This window comes from Labeo rohita, chromosome 7 (genome assembly GCF_022985175.1).
Source record: "Labeo rohita strain BAU-BD-2019 chromosome 7, IGBB_LRoh.1.0, whole genome shotgun sequence".
Lineage (NCBI taxonomy): Eukaryota > Metazoa > Chordata > Actinopteri > Cypriniformes > Cyprinidae > Labeo > Labeo rohita.
Window position 1 is genome coordinate 17,462,688 of NC_066875.1, and position 11,024 is coordinate 17,473,711.

An 11,024-nucleotide genomic window follows, 5' to 3' on the forward strand; every position below is an offset into this window, starting at 1 on the left:
CTGCATATGAGCAATAGATTTATTTATTTATTTATTTATTTATTTATTTATTTATTTATTTGCAATGAGACCACAGTGATTGACAGTTAACATGGAAGTCAATTCATAAAAAACACATACAGTTATAGAGCTGTATAAAGTTTATTAACTAATAGCAGAATAATATAAAAGTTTATATAAAATATGTGAGGTATTATGAAATGTTAAATATCAGGAAACCTGACCCCTTTTGCAGAAATTATGTTCCAGTTTTTTTAAACATTTCTTATTTGTCAATATTCAATCAAATTTCAATATCAAAAAATGTTTTTTTTTTTTATATTATATATTTTTTTTTTTTTTGTTGTTGTTGTTTTTTTTTTGTTTTTTTGCAGCAAGTCCACAGTGATTGACAGTTAAACTGGAGGTCAATTTTTAAAGCACATAAAGTAATAGATCTGTATAATGTTTCATATATAATATATATATAGTACTATAGGTATTATGAGGTATTATTAGGTATTATATATATATGTTTCATATATATATATATATATATATATATATATATATATATTTGGCACCAAAAAAAAAAAAAAATACACCTGTTGACCTGTTAAATACTTTTCAGTGTGGGTCACAAATTTGACCCATATTATCCCTAGGACAAACAATACCTGTAGTGCCTAGATATTGGCAGAAACCAAGATTTGTTATGATAAAATTCTTGTTAAAGGGTTGTTGTTGTTGTTGTTTGGGGAATTTGTTTTTTGGTTTCTTTTTTAGAACTAAAAACTAGTTTCATGATGTGCACAAAAGGACATTTGTTGCTTCTTTCCAAAAGGACCACCATCCCTCCATCTCTACATATTTACATTTCAGCGATTTGATTTATAGACTAAACACAAGATCTATAGAATTAATAAAGACGTTATTGTTCTCAAAATATGCCAAAGCAGCCAAAGAATGAAAGTCAAGTGATGTTTTGTTTACGTAGTTACAAAACGCGGACGACGTTGTTTGGTGAACGTAAACATCAATAAAGAAGACCTTGAACTTGACAGTTAGCTAAGTGAGTAAACAAGTCAAGCACACACATCTGCAAGTCAGCAAGAGGGTGTAAAGTACGGAAAAGTTCCTACTTTTGACCGGCGGCTTGGTGGCCAGTGCTGAGATGTGTTTCTGCAGGCTGATAAGTTTATTCTCCAGAGCTCCGGAGCGGTAGCAGATGGAGGCGAGCTCTCCCTCCAGCTCCTCCAGGATGCTCACCGACTGACGGGATAAATCCGACAGCTGCCGGAGCACCGCGCACAGAGTCAAGCCGCACACATCCACCAGATCCGTGAACATCGCACCGCGGCTCTTGCCGCCGCTCTTGCACACATCTTTGGGGACTATGGTCCTCTTGCAGAAGGGCATCTTTTCTGCTGTTATGGTAAACTCCCTTTAAAAGTGCGTCTTTCGCCAGCGCTGAAGAGTGTTGGCGGAGACTCTTGCTCGGGATTGCGCGTACAGTGGAGGCATTTTATGCATTGTAATTGATTGTCCACTGTGAGGAGCTCTGCAGCGCTCCAGTTCACACTAGATCACTGCAAATCACAGCTCCAAACTCCCATGAACTGCGTCTGAGAGACCTCACCCACTCGTGCAACAAGACCCTATGAGCTGAATCTTTCACGAAAACTCAACTATGCGTTCAGACAGCAGCCTTGCTCTGCGCATGCTCACAAAAATAAAGGTTTAAAAGTGACTCCAACAAGACTGGGAACAATGAGAGCAGTAAAAACCCTTTCCTCCAGTCACATATTCTAACCTTGCATTTGGCCATCCCTAAATACACATCTGGTCTAGTGTTGTGTGTGTGGGTGGGTGTGTGTGTGTGGGTGTGTGCGTGCACGCTCCCCCACCCTGAACCAGAACTTGGCTCACCTAGATGTTTTGTTCATCCAGTCTTTCCACACTGGACGGCGAGAGAGAGCGTACAGTCAGAATGATGAGGAGAGGAGGGGAGAGAGAGGCTGAGAGTCCTCCATGTTTTATAATCTTATCAGGCATGTTTCTCCATGGCTTCATATGAAACCTTATCTCATACAGGGAATTGATTGGAAACATCTGGGCCTTGTTTTGCCTCACTGTATGACTGTCTTCATTGTTCCTGGTTCCCCACCCCACTCCACATGGCCCAAGTGCATGACAGGAACCACTCCTGGTGGACCTTTTCTTCACGGCAACTCTCCTCCCCCTCGTTTCGTTGAAAGGATTATTTTCTTCTCCTCTGTTCCTGGTTTCTTTTCATGTCTCCTGCGATAGACTGTTTCTGCCAAGTTTGATTTCAGGGAGTGAGGTAGTCTGGCAAGGCTCACGTTTCATTTTCATAATATTATATTTTTGCAAACAGGACCATGGGGTAGCCAGACTCTTATTAACTTATCGTGATGGAGCAGATACCAGGTGATAAATGAGGAAATACTTCAAATCTGACCTGAGTGATTTATTTGCATACTAAGTCATAATTTCGGCTTACCAAGTCTCATTATTTCAACTTTTTGAAAGTCCTAATTTTCACCATGTAATAATTTTATTTTCATCTTTGAATGCGTAATGACTATGGAAGCCTATTTCTGCCACAAAGGGAAAAATTACACATTGGTAAAACATAATTATGACATAAAAAGTTATAATTATTGAAAAAGAAAGTCAATGTCATAATTAAGACTGAAAAATATGACATACTAAGTCATAATTATGAGACAAAAAGTCAAAATCATAAGGTACTAAGTTTTACGTGACAACACACTTCTCATAATTTCAACTTTTTTGTCAACATCTTTACTTTCTCCTCATAATTTTGACTAATGTCCATGATGTTTTACAGTTGAGGTCAAAAGTTTACATACACCTTGCAGAATCTGCAAAATGTTAATTATTTTACCAAAATAAGAGGGATCATATAAAATGCATGTTATTTTTTATTTAATACTGACCTGAATAAGATATTTCACATACTAGACGTTTACATATAGTCCACAAGAGAAAATAATAGTTGAAATTATAAAAATGACCCTGTTCAAAAGTTTGCATACACTTGATTTTTAATACTGTGTTGTTACCTGAATGATCCACAGCTGTGTTTTTTGTTTAGTGATAGCTGTTCATGAGTCCCTCGGTTGTCCTCTGTGGAAAAAATGTATCTCAAAATCATACAGTCATTGTTGGAAAGGGTTCAAATACACAATAATGCTGAAAAACCAAAGAATTTCTAGGATTTTTCTGAAGAACAGCGGGCAGTTTAACTGTTCAGGACAAACAAGTGACTCATGAACAACTATCACTAAACAAACAAAAAAAAAACAGCTGTGGATCATTGAGGTAACAACAGTATTAAGGATCAAGCATATGTAAACTTTTGAACGGGGTCATTTTTATAAATTCAACTATTATTTTCTCTTGTGAACTATATGTAAACGTGAAATATCTTTTTTTTTTTAGGTCAGTACTAAATAATAAATAACACATTTTGTATGATGCCTCTTATTTTGGTAAAATAATTAACATTTTACAGATTCTGCAAGGTGTATGTAAACTTTTGACCTCAACTGTATCTCATAAGTGAAACCTTTTATGTCATTACCAAATATTTTTTTTTCTTATGTGTAGGATAAACAGGCTTCTATAACAGAGAAACACCTTAAGTCCATCAGGACAGGGAGGCGGGTGAGTGGTTTCAGGATGATTATGCTTTCAAATGCAGCAGAATGTTTAAACTCAAGGACACCAGAGCCTGTGTGTTTTTAGTTTGTATTGCGTTCTGGCAGACAGCCCCTGCAATGTGTGTTGAGGTGAGCCGTGCTGTGCTGCTGTGGACCAGCAGGCCAAAGGCTGCAGGAGGAACAGGCTGAAGCTCAGCAGGACCCATATGGCCTTCTGGAGATGAGCCTCAGCTATGTGGCACAAGAGAAAAACATACACACAGGTGTGTTCCAATCTTTTCATACCACAGAATCAACAAATCCAAAAGCAGAATCATATATACAAATATTTTCTCGAGTTTATAAACACCCACTCATTCAAACATCTCCAAAGCTAAGATGTGACTTCAGCTGATGTTTACTGCCGAGCTGAAACCGTCCTGCTTATTTGATTTAGATAAATCTAATGAGCATGGTCAGACTCATCTTTAATTGAAGATGAAATTTCTTTCAGTTTATAAACAACTACTCCAGCTTTTCCTCAACTATGTTTCTGCTACATTTTGAACTAAATATCAGATTACAACAGGGGTGCTCAGTCCTATTTTTTAGATCTATCCTAAAAAGTACCCACACTTGCAATCTTTTGACCGCTTGTATTTGGCTTAAGAGTTCAAGAAGGCATGAAGACAGCAGGTGTTTATAGATCTTAAAATTAAGTAAATAAATGAAAAATTATAAACCATAAATGTATATGACATTACAATGTGCATAAAGAAAGTTTTGGGGATGTGTCCGCATTGACTACAAATAGCACATTACTACAATAGCATCAATAAGTAAAAGGCTTACTTTGACGTGATACCGCACCTACACCACTAGGTGTCAGTACAAGTACAAAACAAATGATGTCAATTCAGCCATTCAAACTATTCCCAGAGTACACCTTACACTGTGGTAACCATAGGATCATGGGCATAACAGAACAACTCTATTTCCAGTCCTTTTATAAAAACTGAGCGCTGAGGGAAGCAAACAAGATTCTAAATGATACAACACGCATTCTAAATACTGAATTCAAAATTCTGCCGGTAATCCAGTTTACGAATTCATTTACATTCCATCTGCAATCAAGATATTAAATACCACGTACCAAGTAAGAGACTTAACCACAGTACAAGACAGGGTCTTATCTGTTCCATTAAGGGGCAATATTTGCCCCCTGGAATTGATTTCCAGGGGAATTTTGTACATTTGTGAGGGCAATTGTTATAATCACCTTATTATAAAAACCACACTGTCTTTAATGTAAAAAAAAAAAAAAAGTACTGTAACAATAGACTGTTTAAAATTGTATGATGTAAAAACAGAAGCTCACATGGCTGCAATATTATGACAAAAATTGTTATTGTAGATTATTGCTCTTTATATTTTAATAATGATTATTAATATCGACATAAAAACAATATAAAACGTTTTTGTTTCATTTTGGGCACGTCACATTCTGGCTTCATAGACAAACATGTCGGTCCATGTGACGTTAGCCAAGTCTAGCACAAGTTACTCAAAAACTGCTGTTATAATCACTGAAGCTACAAAATGATTTTTTTATTTATCTGCACTGGTGTTTGTTTATGATGAGACTGCTACGGCGTTTTCAGCGCTGACTAATCTAATCGCCTCTGATTGGCCAATGCATTCCTAAGTTCAACAGAAACGCATTTGATTGGTTATAAGGCTCGACGCTGAACAAACAGCGTGTACAAGCAGTCTTATTATGCAGTGTTCTTAAATCTAAGTGTAGTTCCACGAATTGACTATTTTCATTCATTTTTACATTTCATTTTAATCGCGACAGCCGTTATACATTGTTTAATTGTGCAGGAGCATTTTTTTGCCCCTTTGTCTTGAGTTTACGTAGCATTTTTGCCACAAGCCCAATTGCTGACCCTGGTTCAAGGTAAAGATTTTTGTGATTATGCATGTGTTAATTTTGAGATATGTGATGCAGTGGCCTCCAAACCACAAATAAATTTCTACTTGGAGACAAAGTATACTTTACCTCATACTAAGAGCTTACCCAAACACAGACTACATGTGTACTTAGAGGACATGAACAGGTTTAGATTTTCAATACTTCTAAATGTCTGTTCAGTACCCCCCCATGTGATGCTTCAAATTAATTAAAGCAGTTTTCAGTTTTACAAAAGAAAAACCAAGAAAAAAAAAAAAAAAAAAAAAATGCAACACTTGGCTACCAAATCATATGGGATATCTAATTAAATTAACACTGGAAAGTTTCTCAACATTATGCAATTTCAGAGCACAGGAGTTCCTGAACATGACAAATGGTTGGATACACTTAGCCTCAAAAATTGCTCTAAAAGAGCATTGGTGAGAGTGTGGATTTATTGGGCTTTTAGATCTGGCATTTATCAGACCTGGGACAGTCTTACACACTTGTCACATGTCCATCAACTAAAGTGGCCAAGACCACAAGTGTGGGAATAGAGACAAGTCCCAAGTGTCAAAACCTAGTTCTGTTATATAATTTAAGTAAAGTTTAATTATGTATGTAAAAAAAGAAATTATATTTCAAAGCACCTGCATTTGCAACAGAACACGCTTCTAGTCTTTCCACTTTATATTTTTCAACAAAAGACAAGATCCGCTGTAGTTGTAAATAACTTTTTATTTGAAACCAAGTTGTTTGCTAGTCTGTTGACTTAGCTGCTGCTCTGTTTGGCAGCCAGTCTCTTGTCTCTCTCCTCAGCAATGGTCAGGCGGATACCCTTTCCACGAGGCAGGGACACCCATGGCTTGTTGCCCTAATGATAGAGACACAGTATTAGCACAACTATTAACTTGTAATACTGTAAAATTAGTTTGTTTCAAAAGCAAAACTAAACACCGCAACACCTCTTAGCATATCATAAATGGCATTTTTTAAATCAGGAAGCAAATAGGATCTTTGAAATTTCAATATGTGACAAAAGAGAATATGTAGAAACGTGTGCAGCCGAATGAGTGGAAAATCTTATTTATACTAAGCCCAATCAACTGCTTTCTAACAGCCCATATTAAACAAGAGACAGCGAACTCTGTGCTCACCTTGCCGATGACGAAGATGTTGGAGAGCCTGGTGGCAAAGCTGTTGCCAGTGCTGTCTTTAACATGCACCACATCGAAAGAGCCAGGATGCTTCTCTCTATTGGTGATCACACCAATACGCCCCAAGTTAGCACCTCCGGTCACCATGCACATGTTGCCTATTTACACACAGAAATAAAAATGACAATAAGTGATGTGCAACTCGTAACAAAAAAAAAAAAAAAAAAAAAAAAAAAAAAAAAAAAAAAAAAGGGAGTACAAAGTTGAAAACAATATGCTCACCAACCTGTCTCAAATTTGATGAAATCTGTAATTTTGCCTGTGTCCAGGTCAATGCGGACGGTGTCGTTGACCTTGATCAGAGGATCAGGGTAACGGATGGTGCGGGCATCATGGGTCACCAGATGTGGGATTCCCTTTGTGCCAATGATGATTCTCCTCACCTTGCACAATTTGTACTGAAAACAGGACAACAGCATAAGCTCAAAAGATCTGCACTCTCAAATCAAACTGAAATAATCCCATCATATCTACTACTGGTCAAAACTATTAAGCTCACCTTGGCCTCCTCATTTGTGATGCGGTGAACTGTAAAGCGTCCCTTGACATCATAGATCAGCCTGAAGTTCTCGCCGGTCTTCTCAATGCTAATCACATCTGAAAGAACGACAGCACAACACATTTCATTCACACATGACCATCAGATCGTCACCTCAGCTTATGTTCTATAACATCCTGATAAACAGCCTGCCGCATCACCTGAGGTGGAAAAATCAGTCACAGCAGATTAATATCCTGTTGGCACCTACTATGCTAGTATGGGTGCACAGTGGAAACGCTATGTGAAGGAGAGTGTTATATCAACACTGAGGGATTAGTCACTCAACGTGACGATTGCAGTTCAACCATCTGGTAAGATTCAGATCGCATGCTCAATTGTGAACGCCAGCGCAAAGACTGGAAAGACTATGTCGTCTTATTGTATTGAACAAACTCAGCAGACAAAAATAAATAAAAATATCACTGGTGTGGTCTTGCAAATCACCTCATATACTCTAAAGTGCCAAAGTGTGGATACATAATGAACCTCACCTTTCAAATAACCACAATAAGGTAAGTGGTGAAGCAGAACTTTTCAGACATAATAAAACTAATAAACGCATGGTATTCAAACACTAGAACATATTGGGTTTCACATCCTAAATGTCAGCCCAATGCCTCAATACTGAGACATTGCCATATCCCAAAGGCCTCAAAAAGCGCATAGGACTCTAGCTGAATGTGTGCAATTAACTGAGGTTGTTGAAAATACAAAAACATGTTAAACACACTAGCTGAAAAGGAACAAAGTTGTCTGTCAAGCACCTCAGTACTATGCAGCTGGAGTACTTGAGGGTTTGAGTATTAAAGTACTGAAGGACTCGAACAGCAGGGGTGAACCTCGCGGTTCGAATCATACTGATTGTTGAGGTCACGATTAGATTAAAAATCAATTCATGATTTTTTTTTTTTTTTTTTTTTTTTAAATCAATATATATATATTTTTTTTTTACATTTTTTTTGCACAATGGCAATCAAATGCACCAGTATTTTGATATAAAAACACACCTGTCTGTAGTATAAGTAGTCCTGACTCAAGAAATCAGTTTCTCCTATTAACTTCCTAATAAATTAAAAATCCCATTAGCGATGTGCCCGAATCTGTATATCACGTTTGAAAAAGAAATGACATGTACTACAGAACCCCTAAAGGGAATAAATACAAGATGGGAGGAAAAAATATATTTCAAAGCTTTGTTTCACAATTATACTGTATATAAACTGTGGCCACCAGCAAGCCTCTATTAATATACAGGGCATTGAAATAGACTTTGTGTTCTTTTTTTTTTTTACTTTCGAGACTTGCAATCACATGTATTCTGTATATACTGTTGAACAGCAATCCAAATATGGATTCACTGTTCAGGCACATCCCTACTTAATATAACAAAATACCAATAATATATTTTTTTGCTGAAAACGGGGCAGGATATATTTGCTTTTCCTCCTCCATTGCTGTTTTGTTCCGACAACACATTATTAGCCTATTATTACTACTATTATTATTATTATTATTATTATTGTATTACTAGAAAATAGATTTTTAAAATTTGTGAATCGATGTGGATCGCGGTACAAATGCGATTTGATTTTCCCCCCACCCCACTGAACAGCACATTTAGAAATCACAGATTAAAGGGTCAGATAGACATTTTCATCATGCAAAATAATATTTTTGAATATTTAGAGCCTAAAAGATGCTCTTTATACTGTATCCCATTAATTATCAGCCCACCACAGTTTAATTTTTGCACTTACACAATCTCTAACACTGTTTGGAAACACTGTTTTAACAATTTGCCTGGCACTTGCACTTAAATCATGATATGTCACAGAATTATAGCTAAAGGCTGCAGTTTATAATTTAGTATATAGTCTGTGGTACCAGTTTCATGGCTGACAGTACATGCAGCAAACCGCATGTGCTGTCAGTTTAACATGCATTGGGGAAAGCAATGTGCAGCAGTTACACTTCCACTTCTGCATAACTTTAGAGGACAGATTTGGAAGCATAAACTCATAGATTTATGAATAAATTTATGACAAAAACTTACAAGTCTCCCAACAGTTTTCCAGCAAAAAAACCAAAAGGTTTAACACTTGCAAAAAGACATGCTGTCATTTTACTACAAAATTTAAAGTTTTGTACAGACAAGCTATATTACAACAGCAACGTTTCCATCTTGCTTTAATTTTTAGGTTTGTAGATAACTGCTAAAACACCAGTCCAGTGAAGGTATCCAAACAACATCACTAGAGATGACTTGTAGCAGAACTTACCCATGAACCCAGTGGGGTAGGTGACATCAGTGCGGACCTTGCCATCGATCTTGATGAACCTCTGCATGCAGATCTTCTTGACCTCATCTCCAGTAAGAGCGTACTTGAGACGGTTCCTCAGGAAGATGATGAGGGGCAGGCACTCCCTCAGTTTGTGGGGACCGGTGGAGGGACGTGGAGCCTACATAAACCAAACAACAAAGTCAATTCACTATCCTCTGTCATGTCTGTAGTATATATACAGAACGTCACGTTTCTTAGTTCAGCCTAGTGTTTTAAGCATTACTATCGTTAGCAAAAATCTCAACTACATGACACTTTGCACTGGACAGGTCAACGTGATTTCTTACAAACCCTATGCAAGTTAAGTACATTAAAGACTTCTCTCAAAAGTGCAGTTCATTTCTTAAAATCTTTAACAAATAAAAAAATCTCTGAAGACATTTATATGAAAATTAAGCTCCACTTACAAATACTCCAGTGAGCTTGTCCAGCATCCAGTGTTTAGGAGCTGCGACACGCTTCAGATGCTTCTTCGGTCCTCGGGCCTGAATAAGAAAAGAAACAGCTCAGTCAGATGATAGAAAATCGTTGTGTGCAACCAAAACGTACACAAACGCACTACATAGTGTTCTGCACCAAGAACACGAACTCGGCCAGGCGAGGCCTTCAGATTCTTTCCTGCTGTTTGAACACACAGAACCTGAAGCGCGCTATTTAATAAACGTAAACTTAACATAAATGTCATTTTACTTCATTTAAGAACTATTTAAAAACACTGAACTGCTTTAAAAACTACTATTACGCCATCATGAAACAGCGAGTCCCCTTTACCGCTAAGCGGTTGAGCTAAACATTTTCCGTTAACGTTTTAAACATTACATCTGCGCTTTTTCATGGCAATTTTTGTGTTGTTCATCTTCGATGGGGTGAAAGAGCATTATTTGGAACACAAATGAAGAACTTTGCTCTATTAAAACGTTGATGATAGTGGATTATTTTGGGAGGCTCTCGTGAACGAAACCCACTTACCATGTTGGAGTCTGCGGAAAAGGACGAGCCACTTCCTGTCAGCGGAAGATAAGCTGAACTACCGGTGCCGAAGAAGGCCAAGCGAAGCTTCTCCTATCGGCCGTACGAGCGTGTGCCATCAAGTGGGGAGGTCTGTAATCACACTTCAAACTGACAGAGACACGTGCATTGTTTTGAGATACTTTTGTGCTCTTCTTCTCAACGTCTTAAGCCTTCCTCGATTTTATAAAACTGTATTAGTAGTATGTTTAGTATGTTTCTTCATGTACGGGGACTTTGGGACATTTCTAGTCATATTGCCACATTGTTTTCGTACTGTAGCATATTAAATAA

The 11,024-nt window shown here is 37.3% G+C and overlaps 2 protein-coding genes across 4 annotated transcripts in view; both read right to left on the reverse strand.

The window, feature by feature from the left end:
* The window catches only part of nhsl2 (NHS-like 2), a 102,686-nt gene extending 100,888 nt beyond the window's left edge, over positions 1 to 1,798 (reverse strand). For all 3 annotated transcript variants that reach the window (XM_051114297.1, XM_051114293.1, XM_051114291.1), the window contains exon 1: positions 1,122 to 1,798. In XM_051114297.1, coding sequence (XP_050970254.1) covers positions 1,122 to 1,398 — 277 coding nt within the window. In that variant the 5' untranslated portion in view covers positions 1,399 to 1,798. The remainder of the gene's footprint in view (positions 1 to 1,121) is intronic.
* Positions 1,799 to 6,342: 4,544 nt separating this feature from the next.
* rps4x (ribosomal protein S4 X-linked) lies at positions 6,343 to 10,778 on the reverse strand. The gene is made up of 7 exons (XM_051115582.1): positions 10,692 to 10,778; positions 10,130 to 10,207; positions 9,660 to 9,840; positions 7,339 to 7,436; positions 7,066 to 7,237; positions 6,780 to 6,937; positions 6,343 to 6,496 (listed from the first exon to the last, which is right to left on the reverse strand). The coding sequence occupies exons 1-7, from the start codon at positions 10,692 to 10,694 to the stop codon at positions 6,395 to 6,397; spliced, it is 792 nt and encodes a 263-aa protein (XP_050971539.1). The 5' UTR covers positions 10,695 to 10,778; the 3' UTR covers positions 6,343 to 6,394.
* Between the last annotated feature and the right edge of the window lie 246 nt (positions 10,779 to 11,024).

Bases quoted from the DNA above. Each gene is read 5' to 3' on its own strand.
- rps4x (XM_051115582.1), bottom strand. The intron at 7,437-9,659 runs GTAAGTTCTGCT...TCGTTCTTTCAG, and splicing joins CTACCCCACTGGGTTCATGG to ATGTGATTAGCATTGAGAAG. The intron at 6,497-6,779 runs GTGAGCACAGAG...CTCTATCATTAG, and splicing joins ACATCTTCGTCATCGGCAAG to GGCAACAAGCCATGGGTGTC.